Source organism: Schistocerca serialis, chromosome 5 (assembly GCF_023864345.2).
Source record: "Schistocerca serialis cubense isolate TAMUIC-IGC-003099 chromosome 5, iqSchSeri2.2, whole genome shotgun sequence".
NCBI lineage: Eukaryota > Metazoa > Arthropoda > Insecta > Orthoptera > Acrididae > Schistocerca > Schistocerca serialis.
This window is the reverse complement of record NC_064642.1, coordinates 540,707,875-540,730,586: the sequence shown is the minus strand read 5'-3', so window position 1 is coordinate 540,730,586 and position 22,712 is coordinate 540,707,875. Positions and strand designations below refer to the sequence as shown.

The window sequence follows — 22,712 nt, the reverse complement described above, 5'->3', positions numbered from 1 at the left end:
AAAGTTTTTAACAGCTGATACATGTTGTGTCAGGCAGACCAGCAACTGGTCTACTTTCTAGTTTCGTCAGAATTTCGAAGTGTTTAGTCCCATCAACATTGTCGAAAGTTTTCTCCCTCCTTCAATTGTTTTTTTTTTTAAATTTTCATTTTTTTTCTAGTTGGGGGGGGGGGGGGGGGCACAGTGTGGACTGAATATTGTGCAAACTGGTGCAGAAGACGAGATCTGAGGGCCAGTCCGGAGAAAATTGTTGTAGTGCCATTTACGACGAAGCACATCCGGCACCCTGGACACGAAACTATCATGGACCCCTCACGTAAGGAAAATATGGTGCAAGGCAAAAGGTACTCTTTGAACACCAGAAGTGCCTGTGGTGTAAACCACAGATGTACTAGATATACGCCACTATAACAACACCTATGTCAGCTTATACTGGAATAAAGTAGAACTGAAGGTGGCTGCTAAGGAATTGGGAAGGTGCAGAGACGGGCCTGCTACGCTGTAACAGGCGGAATTAATAGCACACCCAATGCTGGGAAGGAGACGATGCTGGACATGCCCCCACTACATCTTTGGGCTACAAAGGACGCAGCGACAGGGGCATCCAGCTTAAACACTGGAAATAATTGGAAACATTTAGGATATCCAGACTCCAAGACCAATAAAGTGAATGTGGTAAATATAGAAATGGTTGGGGAAATGCCGGCTTACGAATAGCTTTCAGTTACCTTTCAAGGTAACAACTGGAGGTATGGAGCAGTGGAAGAAGGAACCATACCATTCAGTAGACATATTCTGTTTTACCTCCAGGTCGAAGGCAGATGAAGACGCTGGGATTGGAGTGTGCGAGATACAGTCTAGACTAGACAGAAAGAAGTCTCTCTAGAGGGACTGGCCACAGTATTCCAAGCGGAGATATCCACTATCAGAGCGTGTGCTGAGGAGAACTTGCGTACGTGCTATAACGATCGTAGCATCTATATTTATTCATACAGCTTAGCAGCTCTGAAATCTGTGTCAGCCCTGTAAGGAAATCAAATATCGTTACTCAGAAATTAGTGGCAATAAACAAGCTAATAGACTGAGCAGTGCAGGCGCGCTGACTCCATTTATTGGACTGCAAGCTGTCCTAACGATCACTGTTGATGATAAAATCAAAATTACATGGTTGGATCTTGAAGTAGCACGAAGGATATTGGACTGTGATCCTAAAACGAAGCCGGCCGGGGTGGCCGAGCGGTTCTAGGCACTACAGTCTGGAACTGCGCGACTGCTACGGTCGCAGGTTCGAATCCTGCCTCGGCCATGGATGTGTGTGATGTCCTTAGGTTAGTTAGGTTTAAGTAGTTCTAAGTTCTAGGGGACTGATGACCTCAGAAGTTAAGTCCCATAGTGCTCAGAGCCATTTGAACCATTTGAACCAAAAACGACCTGTTTCAAGTGAAGTTCTGTAACCCTGTACTTGAACAAGAGACAGAATAAACTCATGGTAGATCTTATGACTGGAACTGGGAATTTTGAGAAGCACCTACACACAATGAGTATAGACGAAGCAGCCCCTGAGTGCAGACTATTTGGTGAAGAGGATGAAACCGCAAACCTAATCTAATGCGAAGCGTTGGAGGGCAAAAGACAGAGAATATGTGGGTCATTAAGTACTGAAGAAATCGTGTCTAATAAGGAACTAGTGAAGAGTCACCTACTACTCTTTAATGGGATGGGTTGGCTTTACTAGAATCATAGCGAGCGAAGCCGCACTAAACACTCAGCTTCGGCGCGGGCAACAGTGGACTAAGACCACTGTTGTTCCTGTTTCCCGGCATTAAGAAAATCAAATCAAATGAATCCATTGTTCTTTTATTCATTCCTTCTTCCCTTCCTTTGAAAAGTACACTGACTCTTTAGTTCCCCATTCTGATGTGTCCATAGTCTCTGTTAAGCCCTAATGACTTAGTCGTCGACGGGACCTTGAGCTGTACTGTGGCTTCTTCCGTACTTAAGAGTAATAATAAATGTGACTGAGCGAAATAGTGCATCGCGTTAGACACTGGGTTCGCTTGCAAGAGTATCGGAGTTCAATGTCCGTTCATTAATCCTGAAGTACTCGTGTTTGCTCTGACACAATCCTGGACATGTGGTACGATGATACTTACAACAGTCCTACGTCTGATCCTTCTTCTATCGCGCCTCTGACGTCAGAGTTTCTGCTCTGTCTTTGATTACGTCGATGGCAATGACGCGTTATGTAACCCCGTCGAGAAAATCAGTAGTAGTGGGTGATTCCTAGAAGTCGTCTTGCGTTTTTACTGTTCTGGTGATATGACTACAGTGTGTAATTTGGCAGATAAGAACGGTTCCGCATTGTCACTTGTAGACATGTGCCAATTTTAAATGCTCTGAGCGTGACGATGTGCCACAGCAGTACTGATATTTGTGTGTTTTCGCTACTTCGCAATATAGTGGGAGTGTCCCAGTGTCAACAAGAATTCAGCCCCGTTAACATTAAAGTAAAGGAGACATTGAACAAGACATTAGTTACCAGCTTTATGAAATAAAGAAACATGAAAAAAGGATAGTAGTCCAAGTCATCAAACTATTTATTCCCAACATGTTGTACAGTGCAGCTTGTTACTATGAAGACAACCCTTTTTAGTTCCAAAACTTACAATAAATATTGCTACTAAATGTCGGCTGATGTACGCTTTGTAGGAGATGCATACTTTTGTATGAACGAGTTTCTTTTGTTTGGAGATAAAGTAGACCTCAAACACAGCAGCTGAGGAACACCCACTCGGCACGGTTCATTGGTGGTAGCTGAGGCTGCCTTGTAGACTGTCGAAGACTGGCGACGTGATTCTATTGACGTGTCGCCGAGCAGATCTCGGAGGATGCAACGCAGCTGCAATAGAAGAGCAAGGTTTTAGTGCAGTGAGGGCGTTGTATCTCTGACGTTTAGGCTTTTATATGAGATAAACAGCGCTTCTGTCGACGTGACACATGAAATTGTATGGTTTGTAGTCAGGTATTGCTTTTGCTGAATGGGCAGCTATGGGCGCACAAAATGAGGTTTCAGGTCATCTGACTGTGGGCAGCTTGACCGTAGCAATACCAACGCATTTTCCATTACAAGCATTAGTGAGGTAGGTTGGGAGAGGGGGGCAGGGGTGCTTTTGCCCACCCTAAGAAAAAGTTAGAAAAGTGAAAACTTCGTTAATTGTTGTTGACTTCTATAAACAACATACTTTTTAAATATACACAGATATGCAAGTAGGGTCCAGAACCCGAAAATATCTTTTACCACATTCTTAGCAACATTAACGCATTTTCCATAACGTGTACTACCAAGATGGTAGTACAAGCAATAAACATTTTTTCAAAATTTTAGAATACAAACTAAATGACTAGATTACAATATTTTCAAAAGGTGGGCGTAAAGTATTCCCTCCCCCCCCCCCCAGCCCAGCCCCCCCCCGTGCAATTTCTATTGCGAAGGTAAAAACTTAAAAAAAAATGCAAATTTCGTTATATGTTGTTGACTTTCGCTCACAACATACCTTCTAAAGCGATACTGGTGTCTAAGTAAGGTTCTAAACCTGAAAATATTGATTATGACATCATCTCGGATTATTAATCGAATCATGCCGTCGCATTGTAGCAACGTTTCGACGGGTTTCCTATTCATCATCTTCAACCACTTCGTGGCGTTGTGTTGTCACAAAGTTTCGATAAGTTTCCCACCCTTTATTTCCGCCTGAAGGTGATAAGAAGGAAACTCGTCGAAACTTCGAGACAGCACAAAACCACGACTCTACTGATAACCCGAGAAGATTTCAACAAGTCTGATACCCCTCCGTAACGTTTTATTTACTCAAAACAAAAGCCCAGGACGGTAACAAATAACATACTACGACGAAATAATAGCAAGTTGTTAATTTGGAGATTCACAGGTAGAATCACATTAGTTCAAGGTGGACAGAGTCGTAACTTTCACAAGGTGGAAGGCGGTATCTGAAGCAATAACAGGACACGGATGCACAAGCAATGTGGAGAAAAGGATGGTGTGCAAGAATGCAGACCCTACCTTAATGAGTTGGAAACATGTTAATGGAAGGCAAAATTAACATCTATTAATTCTACATTTATGTGGTGTACTTACGTAAATTGAGCGGTGTCGAAGACATATCCGCCAGGACACTTGTACATATCCGGGTAGTAGCCGCCATCTTCGGTAGGCTTGCAGGCGTAGTAGATGTTTGGGTTCTCTGGGACAATACCCATCTCGAGTGACTGAGTGCAGGGCTTGACGGGTCCTTCCGTGCAGACGCGGTCTGACGTTGTCAGTCTAGCCACAAAGAAAAATTATTTCACGTTATACGAGATCAATTTTGGTGCCAGAGAGCTGTACAAAATGTAGGTAGCCACACCTCTGCTCAGCAGGATGTGACAAAGAGTTCTACAGTAAGCTGGCAGGATCTAGATCACAGTACTGTAGGTCATCCACAAGACCAAGTGGCGTATACTTGGTTTTGGAGGGGGTCCGCCTTGAGCAAAACAACTTTATCTTTTCTTCTATTTCCCAGGAATGTTTCGCTGAGGTTTCAGCATCAGTGCGCTTTTATTTTCTTTACTACTTGTACACAAATAAATTTGAGTTTTTATGGCAGTATTTGCAAACCTGTGGAACAGACAAGGTTGTGTATACTTGCCTTGTTACCACTTGCTGTGTTTATTTTTTTAAATTTTTTTTTTACGTTTTCATTGCACTTGTGTATATATTTCCGTGTGTGTGTGTTTTTGTATGTGTGCGTGTTTGCAATATGTTTCGCCAGAAAACACCACACACACACACACACACACACACACACACACACACACACACACACTATCTCTCTCTCTCTCTCTCTCTCTCTCTCTCTCTCTCTCTCTCTCTCTCTATCGCTCTCTCTGTCTCTCTCTTCCGCATAGAATTAATATTAGGCCTAAAATTACATTCCAATTTTGGAACAAATAATTTTTCTGCATTAATTTCTGTGTGGTTACAGATGACAAACTGCGAAAGAAAACAAATGCAATAAAAGCCCAGAAAAGGGCAGCATGTTGCAACAAGGTATATAGGTACCGGTGTGTACAGAACTTTGTCTGTTCCTCAAATCTGTAATTACTGTTTTAAAAACTCAAATTTATACGTGTACAAGTAATAATGACCTTTTGTCCTGTTTAATAGAAAGAAAGTAAAAGCCCACTGATGATGCTGAAATTTCAGCTGAAGATGTCTGTGAAGTAGACAATATGAAGTTGCGTTTTGCTCGAGAGGGTCCCCGTCCAAAAACAAATCCAGTTGTAGGCAAACACGTACAGAAGAGCTTCAACCTCAAGACGTAGTACTATTGTGAAAGATTTGGGGCCCTCCTGAGTACGGTGAAGCAAGAGGATAACAGTGACGCTAGTTTTTCATGTTGCAGTTTTGTACACCCAACAGCATCTCCATTTATGTCACTTTTTCTATCACTAGCCTGTGCAGGTGGTTTACTTGCAGACCTCTGGCTCCTGCGTTCATACATTTAAATTCTGGGAACTGTTCTCCTATTTCCGCTCTAACGCTCAACAGAAAACAAGATATTCGACACATAAATCACCTTCATTCCAAAAAATGGCAAGATACACAATTTGTTTCATTGATTGCGGAGGTTGCCTGGCTGAGTCAGGCGTTCCCCTGCTGAGGCGCCTCGGAGCTGCTAGCTGCCTTCCCTGAATAAAGGAACAGGTATTGCTTTAAATACACTCTGTTACGGTCGTGAGCGTTAGTTACCATTTAGTTTGGACGTGGTGAGTTCAAGAATTCCTGTAACGTGACAAAGACGCTGTTCTCAACACCTCAGCCGGCCGGAGTGGCCGTGCGGTTCTAGGCGCTACAGTCTGGAACCGGGAGATCGCTACGGTCGCAGGTTCGAATCCTGCCTCGGGCATGGATGTGTGTGATGTCCTTAGGTTAGTTAGGTTTAAGTAGTTCTAAGTTCTAGGGGACCGATAACCTCAGATGTTAAGTACCATAGTGCTCAGAGCCATTTGAACCATTCAACACCTCACTGAGTTTGAACGTGTAATAGGGCAACGAGAAGCTGGACGTTTCTTCTGCAACACTGCAGACAGACTTGGCGGGAAAGTAGCCGCTGTACATAGTTGCTGGCAGTGGTGGTCACGAAAAGGTGCGGGCACAAGAAAACCGGGTTCCGGACGGTCGCGTAGCACTACCGAGAGAGAAGACCATCGTGTTCGGCGTATGGTTCTTGCGCATAATATCGCATCTGCAGGAGCAATTTGAGCAGCAGTTATCACCACAGTGATACAATGGACTGTTACAAATCGGTCACTTCAAGGACAACTCCTTGTCAGATCCCCTGTAGCGTACATTTCACTGACGCCACACCACCACCATTTACGAATTCACTGGTGACCAGGGAAGAGGTCTTTAACGTTTTCTGAGGAAAGCCGATTTTGACTTGGTGCCAGTGATGGCAGTGTGTTCGTTAGAAGGAGGCCAGGTGAGAGCATATAACCAGCATGTGTGCTAGACACACTGGAGCTACGGTCTGGGGTTCGATTTCACGTAACAGCAGGAACATGTCCGAAATGTCCGGAAGAACAGACACCATATAAGTAATAGTTCTGGCAATACCGGCCATGATCTTCTTCTTCTGTGCGGATGCACACATATTCCCCGAACTCTTACGGCACTTGGTAAGAATGTCTTGCACACGTAATGAGTGTGTTGGGGTGGGACACTGCGAATGTAGTGTGTGGACATACAAGGTGAGAATGTGGGTCTCGCAGTAGGCGTCCGCGAGATAGTCCCTGCAGTCGCGCTATCCTCTGTGCACCCGGTGGCTCAGATGGATACAGCGTCTGCCATGTAAGCAGGAGGTCCCGTGTTCGAGTCCCAGTCGCGGCACACATTTTCACCTGTTCCCGTTGATATGTATCAACGCCCGTAAGCAGCTGAAGGTATCAGTATATTTCTAATTTCACTCTCATTGTTATCCCATGCCGGTCGCTGTGGCAGAGCGGTTCTAGGCGCTTCAGTGTGGAACCGCGCGACCGCTACAGTCGAAAGTTCGAATCCTGCCTCGGGCCCTTAGGTTAGTTAGGCTTAAGTAGTTCTACGTTCTAGGGGACTGATGACCTCAGATGTTAAGTCCAATAGTGCTCAGAGCCATTTGAACCATTTGGTTATCTCATGCACCCTGATTGAAAATCTACACGTCAGACTGGTGATTCGACTTGTAGTGCTGCCATTCGTGAACAACATTCCAGGGGGCTTTCCAACAGGATAACGCTCGCCCACAAAGCGATGTTGTAACTCAACATGCTCTACAGAGTGTCGATATGTTGCCTTAGTCTGCTAGATCACCAGATCTGTCTCCAATCGAGCGCACATGGATCGGACAACTCAAGCGCCATTGACAACCAGCATTTAACCGTCCCTGTATTGACCGACCAAGTGCGGTAAGTGTGGAACTTCATCCCACAGACTGACATTCGGCACCTGTGTAACATAATGCATGCACGTCTGTATATCTGCATTCAACATTATGGTGGCTACACCAGTTATTAATGTACCAACATTTCACGTTTGCAGTGGCGTATCTCGCGCTTGTATTAACGTGTAGTCTTGCAATGTGAACCACCTAAACATGTAACCTAGACAAATGTATTCCCGAAATGCCACTACTCTAGTATTTTTTTGGTGTTGCGAGTTTTTCCCCGTCACTGTATGTTGAACCGCGTCTTTCACTCATTACCAGCGTAAACTTGCTGCCATTACGACATGAGTGTTGAGAGCGTCTGAAGTGAAGCTCTGTTTCTCAAGTGCATTATGAACATATGCTGGCAAAAGTACGAGCAACGCTGCTCCATCAAATTTTGTGAAAAGTTCCAAAGTGTTTATATGAACTTTTGTGTCAGAGCCAAGAGTTATGATGGCACAAACCTTTTTTAACACGTCGGGTAGAACCAAATGGCTCGTGATGGAAGACTTTTATCCACAAGAAGACATGTCAATTCAGAAGGATTGAAACGCTCTATGAACTCAGGTCGGGATTGACAAAGGTCAGTAGTGAGTTAAATTTGAACGCAGTTAACATCCATCGAATGTTAATGCAGGAATTTGTCACGCGAGAAATGCGCACAAAGATGATTGCAAAGAATCTCACGAGGAAGCGCAGCAACAATCGAATGGATCTGTGTATCATGTGGATCAAATTCAGATTAAGCCAAATTTTTTCATTCGCCTTATTACAAGTCAAGAACTATGAATTTTTGAATATGACTTAAACACAAAGAGCCGAATATGAGAGTGGCACACTGCAAACTTTTGCCCTCCAGAGAGAGCGAGGAAGAGGAAATCCAAAATCTTATGTAGACTCATTATTTCGACACTGTGCATGTAGTTCAAAATGACCTCCGCTCAAACCGTCAGTCAAACTATTTATTGAAAGCCTTGGAATGACTCTGGAAAATGGTGGTGCATTTGCGAACAGTTATTGCACTCAATTGGGTTCAGCATTACGCATTGCACCCTATCATACAGAAATTTCCGTCAATGACTTTTGGGCAAGAAATGACAGTCGTATGTTTCATCTGCCTCAATTTCATCTAACCTCAGTAGCTGTGAGTTCATTTCCTCAGCATAAAATTACATGAAATGGCGTTATTTTCGTACTTTGGATGATATCATGAAGCGTGTAAACAATGAACCAAGAATTATTCCAAAAGAAGCTTTCCAAAACTGCTACGAAGACTGGAAACAACACCTCTCTCGCTGTTTAATTACCTGAAGAAACCTACGTGGAAGGAGGTATCTTTGATGTTTTGAGGAAAGTGTAATTCGTTGCTACTAAAAGTTGGTCCCAGCACTTCCCAACACACTAAGTACTTAACTTTCTGGAGGTCAAACAGACTATCCTACTGGAAAATGTGCCCTTAGCAGTTTGCCGCGTGCGTGTTGCATCCATAATAGAGGCCCAGTGCACTTAAGATTGGATGCATGCCAGTTTTTGGAAAAAACCTACCCAAGACGATGGGTCCGGCGTCATCGAGCAGTGAAAGACACGATCCTATCTGTCACTCAATGGATCTGTCAATTAACAGGACTTGTGGTTTTGCAGACACGTGAAGAACTTGGTTTACCCTGCTCTTGTTGACATCAGCGACTTGGAACAGAGTATCCTAAGCTTTTGTGGAGATGATGGGATCGCCGGTTGAAGTTGAAGCATTAATTCTCACGGAGTACGTTTTGAAACACTACTCTGACGCGTTCAGAGCACGTGATGTGACGCTGTATCGAGTAACTAGTTAAAAGGTGGAATTCAGAATAAATCTTCACAGCAACATTTGTCCTTGCCTTGATGCTACGAATCATTCCCAGCATCCCTGAAAGTGACGGTTAAAAAAGTTTAATGAGATCCTTTACACTAACATACGACAGACGGAGCCTCTTATTATTGTTCATCCCATGGAGTATTTCGGCAAAAAGTGACACATTTACTGGATCATTAAGAAAGATTTAAGATGTGGAAAGCAGAAAGGTGAATATTATAGCGCCCTATATGCTTAGTTATTTTATTGTTGATTTACAATACTTAATTTACATTATAAATTGCATCTTAAATCATAAATTGTCCTCAGGATGATTTGTGCCTCTGTAGTTAAAATGTGTATAACGTAAAGTAACCATTATTGTATCAGAAAAGTGGTTATCTAATTCTCACATGCGCTCCTCAACTCTGAGAATAAAAGTAAATTATTCTTTTGCTTATTGGTAAGGAGTACGAATTGTAAATCCCTATCACTCTGACGTACTGTTCTGTACGAAATCTAATCTTCGCTGAAGATTCTTTTTTTAAGATGCTGATGGTTCGAAATTTAATGAACATTGAGATTCTCTAATGAGCGACTCCTGTAATTAAGTCTGGTGATTGAAATACATTGTTAATTAGACAACTTGTGAAAGAATCCTTAAAACTGAGTGGACGGTATTAAAAGAAGAGGCATAACTTCTTATTCTCCTTTTTATGTCTTGTCTCAAATGTCCAACTTGGTATGTAAATGTTGGAAGGGTTTAGTTCTCTTTTATTTTTCTCTCGGCTATGAAGCGTTTTCTAGCTTTCATCTGTAAACATACCCTTATAAGTAAGTAAAGGAAGATGGAGGTGCATTGCTTCGTTGAGCATGAGATTTTTCAGAGACGGAGAAGTCGCTTGGCCTGGACAAAGATGTGGCAGGAAGCTGGCACTGGCTCTCACACTGAAACCATGCTGACGTCCGCCTGTAGCCAGGGGGAGAAGTCACAGGGAACCCAAACATGGACTTGACTACCTCTCTTACATAGTCTGACCCCTATGCATTAACCGTTTCGCCACCTCGATCGGTTTCCTTCAGACCATTTTGTGTACATAAGGGCCTACCACGTTACTTCTCCTTTTACGCGATACGAAGTGGAGGGTAGTGAGTGAAGCCAACCACACTGCAATTGTATTCTTACTGGTAGTAGAACGAAAGAGTCCGTGTAAACCAAAACCACTAGTTTTATGAGTGGTCTATGCCACTTGCAACTACTACCTCCCCACTTCCATCCTGTTCATCTCATAGTACCACCTGCACCCAACGTCCTCGATTATTTGTTGGACACATTCCAATTTCTGTCTTCCTCGACAGTTTTTACCCTCTACACCTCCGTCTAGTACCGCGGATGAATTCCCAGAGACCTTAACACCTGTCATCCTATGCCTTCTTGTTGGAATTCCTTTTGCACTCCTATTACTTTTAAGTTCACCGAGGTTGTTTTCAGTCTACCCTTCCGAGGATCTTATTCTTTTCAATTTTTCACTTTTCCTGAAGCCATTTCATTTTAGCAGTCATCTTAATCGTGTTATAATCTGAGGTCATTGCCGGATCGACTAAACTTCGTGGTGCAAAGTGTGAAGCATGTCAGTCAGTGCCTTCCTGCGAATACTTTTCTGTTGACGGTACACAGTCAGTGATAAAAATATTAGCAAAAATTGAAGACTGGGGAAGAATCCATTATAGCATAACTTATAGTATTTGAAAGATTGTAACGCAACGAATATTTGTGCAGTTATCGCCATACTGTACTGCAGTTGCCACTCGAAATGACTAAACCACTGTATTTATCAGAAAAATAAATGAGGTGGTTGTCCACAGAATCAGCGAGCAAAAGATGGCGTCGGAAACATTAAGTAGGAGAAGAGACAGATTCATAGGGACATATGTTGAAACAATTAGTTAGTTACATGTGCCATAGATCCTTTAATCGATTCTGTTATCGGAATTATGTGGAACGAGTCAGTTTACAGGATATGCATACAAAGGAAATAGGTTACAGTACGCTTGTTCGCCCGCTGCTCGAATACTGCTCAGCAGTGTGGGATCCGTACCAGATAGGGTTGATAGAAGAGATAGAGAAGATCCAACGGAGAGCAGCGCGCTTCGTTGCAGGATCATTTAGTAATCGCGAAAGCGTTACGGAGATGATACATAAACTGCAGTGGAAGACTCTGCAGGAGAGACGCTCAGTAGCTCGGTACGGGCTTTTGTTGAAGTTTCGAGAACGTACCTTCACCGAGGATTCAAGCAGTATATTGCTCCCTCCTACTTATATCTCGCGAAGAGACCATGAGGATAAAATCAGAGAGATTAGAGCCCACACAGAGGCATACCGACAATCCTTCTTTCCACGAACAATACGAGACTGGAATAGAAGGGAGAACCGATAGAGGTACTAAAGGTACCCTCCGCCACACACCGTCAGGTGGCTTGCGGAGTATGGATGTAGATGTAGGTGTAGATTAGTGTTAACATTGATAAACAATTATTTTTAGTCGTGCTTATGAATCTACACTTGCTTTCTTTTCTAACTGCTACCAGTTTTTAAGTAGAAATTCGTCAATGCAGTAGGAGTTACGAGGGAAAATTATTTTAAATTAGATTTAAAACTTTTTTCGCTACTTATAAAATATTTTGTATTATTGGGTACATGATCAAATATTTTTGCTGCTGCGTATTGAACTCGTTTTTGAGCTACTGACATCTTTAACAATAGGTAATAAATGTCGTTTTCTCTCTAGTCTTGTAGATATGGACATCACTGTTCTTCTCATACTCTGATGGATTATATATGACGAATTTCATTAGTGAATATGTTTATCACGACGACGTAGTTAAAATACCTAGCTCCTTGAAGAGATACGTACATGACGTCCACGGGTGAACACCACATTTTGTTCTAACTGTTGTGCAATCAGTACTTTCTTCCTATGTGATGAGTTACTCCAGAACATTATTCCGTGAGACATTATTGAGTGGAACTACGCAAAATATGTTAGAAGGTTGATATATTTGTTTCCGTGATTAACAATTATACAAGAAGCAAAAGTAGCTGAACTTAATTGTTTTAGAAGCTTGGCAATATGCATCTTCCAGTTCAAGTAGTCATCAACACGTACCCCCAGAAATTTACGGCGTTCTACCGTTTTTATTGACTCCTGCTTGTGTGCTACTTAAACTGTGGTGTGACTCTATTTGTTGTACATAACGAATGTAGTTTATTTCTCTTTCAGATTTTAGGGACAATCCATTTTTAGACAAGCACCTAATTTTTATTTGGAAAATGTCACTTATCAGCTCTACTGTTGCTTTCTCTTTAATAGAATTTATTACAACACTAATGTCATTTGCAAAAAGTACCAGTTTTGCTTATTGAAGGTCATATATATTTTTTCCCAGTCACTGAAATTTCCTACTTATCCAACATTGTCTGAATTAATCTGTACAACCTTTTGCACTCTGTTCATTACAATTCTGCTGTGAGCAAAATCATCAATTTTAAAAGAGTGCCGTGATCTATACAACCAAACGCCTTGGAAAGATCACAAACGGTACCAACCAGCGACATATTAATTATTTAAGGCTTGTACTGTTTGATGAGTGAACGTATAAATAGCATTCTTATTCGAGCAACCCTTCCGGAATCCAAACTGTCATATGCTAAGTAAAAATTGGACGATAATTGTTTATGTCTATTTTGTCACCTTTATTATGAAGTACTTTAACAACTGCATATTTTAACCTGCCTGGAAAAATTCCCTGTGCCTGTGGTACATGGCATATCTCACTAAGGACCTTATTTATTAAGTTGGACCAACTTTTCAGAATTCTGTCTGGAATTTTGTCAACCCTCCAAGAGCTTTTGTTTTTAGAATTTTTATAATTGTATTAATTTCAGTGAAGGATGCTGGCGCTACATTTATTGGCTTAAAGTTTTGTGAAATCATATTTTTAATATCGTGTCTTTTTTATCCAATTGAACCATTATTCCTACATTAGCAACTACGTTTAGAAAGTGATGATCTACAGTACCTGGAACTTGCGAATTATCAATCACAACATTAGTTTGTTATGAAATCATGTACAATGACTGGCTGTCCTGTCTCCTGTTGTAGAATGTCCATATAGTTTTACTCTTATTATCTGCATTATTTATTTATGACACGGCATACATACTTATGACGTTTTAGTAACTTTCACTAAAATACTACAATATTTTTGCTGGACGCAAGTACTGTCGGTTATTGACTTGTTCCTGTGTTTACATTAATTCTTCCTCTTCCGTGAGATTTTAATTCCCTAAAATTGTCCACGGCTTACTTGTTTTTTAACGGAACTTGTAAATAATATATTTTACGAAATAGCTATGGCAACCATAGCTGTTTCCAGGTAGAATTTTTCATTGTGTCCTGGTCCAGCACCGAATTTTAATCTGACAAGAATTATCTACACAAGATGTCTGCGTGCAGTGCGTTCAGCATCATCAGCTGCCGTAGGGGTTTCTCAGGAAACTGTGGATCGTCACTTTGGGTAAGAATTATAGCGTAATGGAAATGTGATATATCAACCACAAATTTTATGATGATTAAGCTGTACCACTGAAAGTTCTCTTCAAAAGTTATAACAAAGCTATCTTCAAGAGAGATTCAAATATATCGCTTTACATCTTTCTCAGCGTTATAAACATAGGTAACTTCTATATCATTTATACTTATTATAATTTCATATCATACATTGGCCTCGAAGTTTATTTTCTTCTATTGCCTGCAGACAGTACTTTATCGGAAAAAAGCCTTTCATACTATCTGGCTTTGGACAGTCTGGAGCATTTTAATGTAACGTGCGTCCACCTACATTTACATCGACACGACTGCTCTGCAACTCACACGTAAGTGTCTGACAGAGGGTCCATCGAAGCACCTTTAAGCTATTTCTCTACCGTTCCACTATCGAACAGCGCGCGAGAAGAACTAACACTTAAATATTTCCGTGCGAGCTCCGATTTCTCTTATTTTATTACGACGAATATTTCTCCCTATGTAGGTTGGTGTCAACAAAATATTTTCGCATTCGAAGGAGAAAGTTAGTCATTTAAATTTCGTGAAAATATCTCGAACGAAAAACGCCTATGGTTTAACGATTGCCACTCCGACTCACGTATCACATCCGTGGTGGGCTCTCTCCTATTTTGCGATAATATAAAACGAGCTGCCCTTTTCACATTTTTTCGATGTCCTCCATCAATCCTATTTAATGCGGATCCCACACCGCATAACAGTATTCCTGAAGAGAATGGACAAGCGTAGTGTGGTCAGTCTCTTTAGTAGACCTGCTGCTTTTTCCAAGTGTCCTGCCAATCAAACGCAGCCTTTGGTTCGTCTTCCCCACAACATTATCTACGTGATCGGTCCAATTTAAGGTCATGATTGTAACCCCTAGGTATTTAGTTGAATTGACAGCTAAGTTAGAATCCTGCCTCTGGCATGGAAGAGTGTGATGTCCTTAGGTTAGTTAGGTTTAAGTAGTTCTAAGTTCTAGGGGGCTGATGACCTCAGATGTTAAGTGCCATAGTGCTCATAGCCATTTGAACCATTTGACAGCCTTTAGATTTGCATGGTTGACCGTGGACTCGAACTGTAACGAAGGTGTTGTAATGCACATGTGGATGATCTCGCACTTCTGTTTATTTGCAGTCAATAGCCACTTCTCGCATCTTACAGATATCTTGCTTAAATAATATTTCAATTGATGTTGATATTTTGATGACTTTTCTAGATGCTGAATAACAGTATCATCTGCAAACAATCGAACATTGCTGCTAAGATTGTTTGCTGAATCGTTTATATAGATCAGGAGTAGCAGAGGGCCTATAACAGTTCCTTGGTGAACTTCAGATATAATTTCTGTTTACTCGATGACTTTCCGTCAGTTAGTATGAACTATGACCTTTCTGATAGCGAATCACGGATCCAGTTGCACTACGGAGACGCTACTTCATAAGCGCTCAGTGTGATTAGAAGCCTATTGTGAGGAACAGTATCAAAAGTCTTTTGGGAATATAGAAGTGTGGAATTGAAGTTACTAATATATATTGCTGAAATAATGCAGAACTTCCTGAGAGTGTTGCTTGGCTTTTATTGTTTGACTGCATCCACAAAAACCAATCAAATTAGCAATCACACAAAAACTCACAAAATAATTCCAGAAACAAACGTGAAGAGGTCAAACACAAAAACTGAGAATAATCAAGGAAGCAAAGGGGTTCCGTGCACATAAAAAATATAATTGTTGTAAGGACGTTTCATGATTGTTACCCGATTCAGAATGGCTTATTTGAGTGATTTATGATTCTATCAAATCACCATTGGCGACTATTTGGATGAAAGGTGATGGTTGCCATTTGTAGATACTTTCAAAATTTTTTTACGGACAAATTGTATTATTATTCTTGTTATATAATTTATTAAAATATTACTCACTTAATGATTTCTCATTTGCCTGATAGCGTTGCAATATAACTGGGTCTATGATGTGTAGAATGTTCAGTGAAGAAGAATAAATATTATACTTATTCGATTAATGTATAACCCGCGTTGCTTAATTCGAATTTCGGAAGAAGCTTTGTGATGGAATAACTGTTGTTGGCGACTTACGTGCAGTCCCCTGTGCAGGGATTGTAGGCAGCATCAGTAGCATTGCACGTTCCAGTCACCGCCTGCTCTTGGCCCTCAATACAGACGTGGTACGTCTTACAGTCATACGGGTCAGGGAAGGATCCGATGCTGTTACACGTGAAGGTGTTCCCAGCTGGTACACAATCAGACTCTTCCTTCGGAACACACTGTCTTTGACTTGCACTGCACCACATTCCATTGGCCTTGTCGCACACTATCATTGTCTGAGGATCGTAGTCATCTTCCAGGTTGCCAAGACATATCTGCACCTGTTTACAAGAACGATATACAATTAAAAAAATAAATATAAGAAGGGTATCGAAGATCGTCTTAATTCTGTACTTTATAAATAGTGTCTTCTGTTCTGGTAACGTACTTATGCCCTCTGTGAATTTCGATGCGCTGTCGTATGAGACGTTAATGTTGTGCTGCAGGAAACCCGCTGTAATGCCCGTAGAGCAGGAATACATGGAGTGAGCATTCGTATGCGAAGAACAGAATTTTCGTAGTCAAACGTCACCCGACTCTGGTACAGCATAAAGAGTGCCCTTTTTATGTAATTACTTCGCCAGTGCATACTAAATACCGTCGATTCTGTAAACATGCTAAAATATATGGAATGACTTTGGATTACAGCTTTGAAGAGATAAAAGGCAGAAGATCTCGCTTCTTTCCGACAAGTGTCACAGTTCAAATGTTGCTATCTTTTTCTTTTTTTCGTAAAAGGATAGTCACTACTATTTTTAGGTTTGTAGCCCATTTGATTGTATTGCTTAGTCTCTGTTTTAATAAATCATGCTGCGGCTAAATTGCGTAGAACGCCAAAGTTTTAGAAAAGAAACATCGAATCTGAAATTTAGAAATTTACTACAGATTTAATGAATTTCTTAAAGCGACATTCTTCCGTCTTCATTTTCTACTACCATATGTTTCATCTTCATTCATTTTTCGAGCTGTATTTTTAACAGTAGGTACTGTCATAACATAGGTGCTACAACTGCAATTTGCTATTGCTATTACTTTAAAATATGCTGAATGGTTTGGAGACCTACATAGTTTGCAGGTAACGACACAGATTCTCGTATAGAAATCCGTTTTGCAGGTGAAAATTGCCCTGTGTAGCACTTGCCTCGCAAATATATAGCCATACAGTCACATAGTTTAGCCATATATTAACTGTTTGTTACAATGTATCTCAATAGTTACAACATATAAAGCGACTACTTCGGGTATGATGACTGGAATAGATGTCTGTGCCAAGTAACCCTTCTTTCTTTGATATATTTAGATTTGTATCCGTAGGAACAACAGTTATTCACCATTGCTGTTACTGACAATTAACTGTTTAAAAACAGACCAAATGTGTGGAATAATGAAGCTTTAGTCTTAGTTGAAAATGTAAACAGTTGGCGTTGTACCCAAGTCACATCAAAATTTTGTTGCATGTTGGTAACATGCACATTACGTGCTGCTCACTCCATGAATATCCATGCTCCAGGCAATGCCAGCGCCTAACAGAGTGAATAGGCAGTTAGTACTTCTGTGTCTATTCCGCAAAGAGCACAACATTTTAGATCTCAGTGGCTCGTGAAATATGAATGGGATTACACGAGATGCATACGAGAAATGAAAAAAATAAAAAATCATGCGCAAATTTAGGTGCTGGAGCAGTACATGAGAGTCTTACCTCCGAACAGTCCCTGTTGCAGATGACTTCGCCCGGTGATGAACAGTACGCCCGTTGAGCGAAGGTGGACCACCATGGTCTTGAAACGGCAGCGGCGGCAGATAAAGCGCTCGACAACTAGAAAAATAAATTTAAAAAATCAGTACACCTTTAGGAAAAGAGCAGAGAAAATTTCGTAGCTCAACAATTCCCCATCTAATTTCCCCTGTTAATTAATTCTTTAGCAACAGTCTATATAGACAAGTGTACATGTCACTGCCGCTGTTTCATTACAAACGATTCACAAAACAGCGAAAAATTTCTTGTTCGAAAGGAGTTACAGAGTTATGTAGGACTTGAAGACAATTTCATTGAAATTTGCAGCCGCAGTATTGCAGGTATTGGTTAGTGGATCGCCTCACTTAAGGTATTTCGTGATCTCTGGTTTCATCCGTTTTAGGACACTATGTGTAGAAGGTAACTTCTGTGATCATGGTGGCATTTCATATCTCAATGTAGCCATGGTTCTGAATTCGGGAGTTCTTCGAGAAGAAAAGAAATGAAATGAATACTAGATGTGTCGTCGCCCAACTTGTGTGCCATTACAACCTGGCTATGATCTCACATCACTGCACTTGAAATACGAATCAGTCGCTCCGAAAGAGTCGCGTTAATTATAATACAACCTCACACATCATGCAAAACATTTCTAATTCTGCGATTTCCATGAAATTGCTGTGAGACGAAGCCGCCATTTGGATGGGCTTTATAAATTTTCTGATTTCTTGATAATACCTTTTATTATTTCCAAATACACCTGACGCATTTCGACATTCCGTCATTTTCAAAGGCTATAAAATACAAGAAAAAGTGTTCTCAGAAGATATGAAAATATTTTATATTTCATCATCTGTTAGAGACATAGTATAGTGAGTAGAATATGGCTTTCTAGCTTACCAGTGTCATGTCAGTCATATAAAATGTTCATTAGATATATTGCATCTCATCTCGTGATTGAAAATGTTGACGAGATACAATGTATATAACGAAAAATTTTAAGATTTTAAGGCTGTTAACAGCATCGACGAACTTGGATAAATGTATGATACACACTGTGCTGTCTTACCATATATTTATTCACAATCGGTTTCGATCACTGATCGTCTTTACAGTAGAATAATATCTATTGTGACAACTTCACATATCATACATGTTATTTAACCAGAAAAGCACACGCCATAGCTGACTTGCAAATGTCAGAAAAAGATACTTAACGCCATGGGGAATAGATACTTAAAGCCATACCGGCCTAAGCAAACTTTAAGCATTGAAAACATCTAACAGCAGTAAGTGCATTGTTCAGGCACAACAACACCCAGTAGGGTAACACACAAGTGTATTATGAAACAATCCCTTCTTCCACATTCATCTATCTTAGTGACCAGGTTCACAAAGAGAGAGTCTGGTTTATATGGAGGCGCAACAAGTGGCGTTTTCCTCGCGCAACATATTTTGCTTTGAGAGGGGTGACAGGAGTGAAAGCATAATATTTATAGTAAAATCTCCAAGCAATGAGATATACAGACGATACGTTGGATGAAACTTTACTCCTCTCAACAACGAAGTCACCCATTTTTGCGCAGTAAATGGAATGCTCTGTGTCATGATAATACTATCACTGGACATCAACAGCGTGTGGAAATGACATATTGTTCCTTTGCATTTTAGGCAGTATTTAGTTTCGCTCTTGAAAACCGATTGTTTCATGGTTTCTGTTGTCTGCTTGAATCAAGTCGAAAAATAAATATTCGTACAATGAAGCGACGTACATTAATCTACAGAGACACGTATTTAGTTTTTCACAGTGCACAGGTCTTTCACGTGCTAAAAACAGAACAAGACTCGCTGCATTTCTGCATCACAGTGTCAAGGACTCTCGCCATATGATTTTAAATTTCTGCATCATTGTGTGGGAAGCACGTAATGCGGGTGGCGATATGAAAGTTACTGTTCTGTTACAGAAAAGTTTCTCTTCGTTGAGATTCTGTCATGTTAGATAGTCCGCTAACTAATCAACAATGAATTTTCAAGAAAATGATTCTGAAGCAAGTCTTGTAAAATGTTTTCTTTCTTTCTGCTTCCTAGGACATATTCAGGAAGACGAAAGTTTAAAAAATACACGACAAGAAAATTTAAATACATATTATATGAGATGTCTGTTCTTTCGGACATTTCCGAAAGAACACACATAATTTTGATCCTGCAGCCACAATCCTTGGTGCAGTGGTAAAACCAGTTCCCGTCGGATCACCGACGTTAAGCGCTGTGGGGCTGGGCTAGCGCTTGGATGGGTGACCCTCCGGTCTGCCGAGCGCCGTTGGCAAGCGGGGTGCACTCATCTCTTGTGAGGCAAACTGAGGAGCTACGTGATTGAGAACTAATATACGGCCGGGAGAGCGGTGTGCTGACCACGTGCCCCTCCATATCCGCATCCACTGACGCCTGCTGGCTGAGGATGACACGGCGGCTGGTCGGTTCCGGTGGGCCTGTTCGGACGGAGTTTAGTTTTTTTGCCCACAATGAATCAAGACAGAAAGGAATTAAAGACATTAGCTGCCAGTGGGCATTAATTTATGTAAATGGGGGAAACTGAAAATTTGTAATGAACTGGAATTCAAACCCGGGTCTCCTGCTTATTAGGCAGACACGCTGTCACCGCGCCATCCGGACACACCGATCATCGCATCTGCACGGACTACCACGGCCCGCCTCCCGTCAGACCCAAATTCTCAACTTATACCACACATTGCTGACGAAGTGCCCCTGCTCAGTAGCCCCATTACTTGTGGCATTTCCTCGATTCCAGTAAGAATTCGAGCTTGGTGTGCACCTGCGCTGAAAGAATCATTGGACGAAACCTCTATTTTACATTCGGTGTCTGCTCTTTCGGACTAGTCTGAAAGATCAGACGCCATTTTGATCCTGCAGCCACCATGAATCAAGACACAAAGCTATTAAAGACATTAGCTGCCAGAGGGTATTGATTTATATCAATGGGGCAAGTCTAAAATTTGCGCCAGACCGGCCAGTGATCCCTTCAGTGAAAATGCACACCTAGCTCGAACTGTTACAGGAATCGGCGAACTAGCGCGAGTAATGGGACTAACGAGCAGGGGCACTACATCAGTAGTGTGTGGTACAAGCTGAGAATTTGGGTCTGACGGGAGGCATGCTAGGGTAGTTTGTGCGGTTGTTCTGACAGTTGTGTCCAGATGGCGTGGTGGTCAGCGCGTCATCCTACTTAGCAGGAGACTCGGCTTCGAAACTCAGTCCGGCACAAATTTTCAGCTTACCCTTTTGATCTAAAGAAATGCCCGCTGGCAGCCAATGTCCTTACTTCTTTTGTGTTTTGGAAATGTAAGTACTAGTTATACAGCTGTGTTCATTCTCCCACTCTCGGACACTATCTAACAGCACCTGTGTGCTATTATCTCTGCAAGTTAGCTGCCTATATAAAGCAAACATACAAACGCTGCTGAAACTTTTATTATTCTTAGTATACCGTAAGCAATATTTGATTTTTTAGATTCATAAGAAACACTACAAACGGAAGATTACTTCCTCTAGAGTAGAATGCATTAACGTTTTATCGGTAGATGTCGATATCGATACTAAAGCAACTGATATAAATACGATAAAGAGGCTCATCGCGTAGTTCGGCTCTTGGGCGGATTGCAGCTTATTTTGCTGCATATTAATTTAAAAAGCCCTTCTGTGTTAGTCTTTTTCTAGATCAGCCAGCATAGAATGTCGCTGATTCACGAGGATTGTCTTCGTATAGTGGTACTAAAATTTGAAAACCGGCTTTTACTGCTAGTGAGAGACTTCACTACAAAAACAAAAATAGTAGTAACAAGACAAAAAATTTTTAGTCGCAAACAATAGTAGTATCCAGAATGAGAAACATCCCCTAGGCTGGGGCTAAGCCATGTCTCCGCAATATCCTTTCTTTCAGGACTGCTAGTTCTGCAAGGTTAGCAAGAGAGCTTCTGTAAAGTTTGGAAGGTATGAGACGAAGTGCTGGCAGACGTAAAGCTATGAGGACGGGGCGTGAGTCGTGCTTGGGTAGCTCATATGCTAGAGCACTTGCCCGCGAAAGGCAAAGTTCCCGAGTTCGAGTCTCGGTCCGGCACACAGTTTTAATCTGCCAGGAAGTTTCAACAGTAGTATCAGTAAAAGTATATACCTGAGATTCACTAACAGTACCTATTTGTCAAACCGCAATATCTTTTTCTCTCTGTTAATGTTTTCACCGCGCCTTACTGAGCGATTACACCACAATCGGAGAGATGACATTACCCCTGATGACGCCTCCAAAGGTTTATCTTATGTTTCTTCATATCTGATTTCATACTCTCTAATAACAGTAGAACAATTTGATACTTATAGTATTTCATTGTGGTAGATGGCTATATTACATCTGTTTTTTTTAAGGAAAAAATCAGCAATACAAAATCGTCTGTGCTCCACAAGGAATTTGCAGAATTTCAGCAGACACGTTACTGTTGTAATGAAACTAAATAATGATGTCTTACCACGAAGATAATCCTCACAGCTTTACGGAGATCCATTGTGGAATCGATGATTTTCGGAGAGCGGGGCAGCTTCTTATATACCCGTGGATTAACCTTGGGCTTATCAGAAAATACGCAGATACTGTTTGTATCGGTGATTTAACCTCGAAACATATTAGCTGCAATTTTCCTGTTATCAATCCACGTGTTACAGAGTGAGGCGGAAATAAAGGATGAGATTTCTAACCCAAATTAATGTGATGGATCTGTGTGATGCTATACTTCCGGATTTATTTACATCGAATTCGCGAAGAAATAACGTCTTGTTCTCAATGTAATATTTTATGGTTTGTGAATGCACACTCTGTAGTTGAAATCACTTCAAACAGTGAAAAA

The 22,712-nt window shown here is 41.2% G+C and overlaps 1 protein-coding gene across 1 annotated transcript; it reads right to left on the bottom strand.

The window, feature by feature from the left end:
- Positions 1-2,770: 2,770 nt before the first annotated feature.
- LOC126482067 (uncharacterized) lies at positions 2,771-22,373 on the bottom strand. The gene is made up of 5 exons (XM_050106043.1): positions 22,338-22,373; positions 17,764-17,880; positions 16,056-16,345; positions 4,157-4,342; positions 2,771-2,899 (listed from the first exon to the last, which is right to left on the bottom strand). The coding sequence occupies exons 1-5, from the start codon at positions 22,371-22,373 to the stop codon at positions 2,857-2,859; spliced, it is 672 nt and encodes a 223-aa protein (XP_049962000.1). The 3' UTR covers positions 2,771-2,856.
- Between the last annotated feature and the right edge of the window lie 339 nt (positions 22,374-22,712).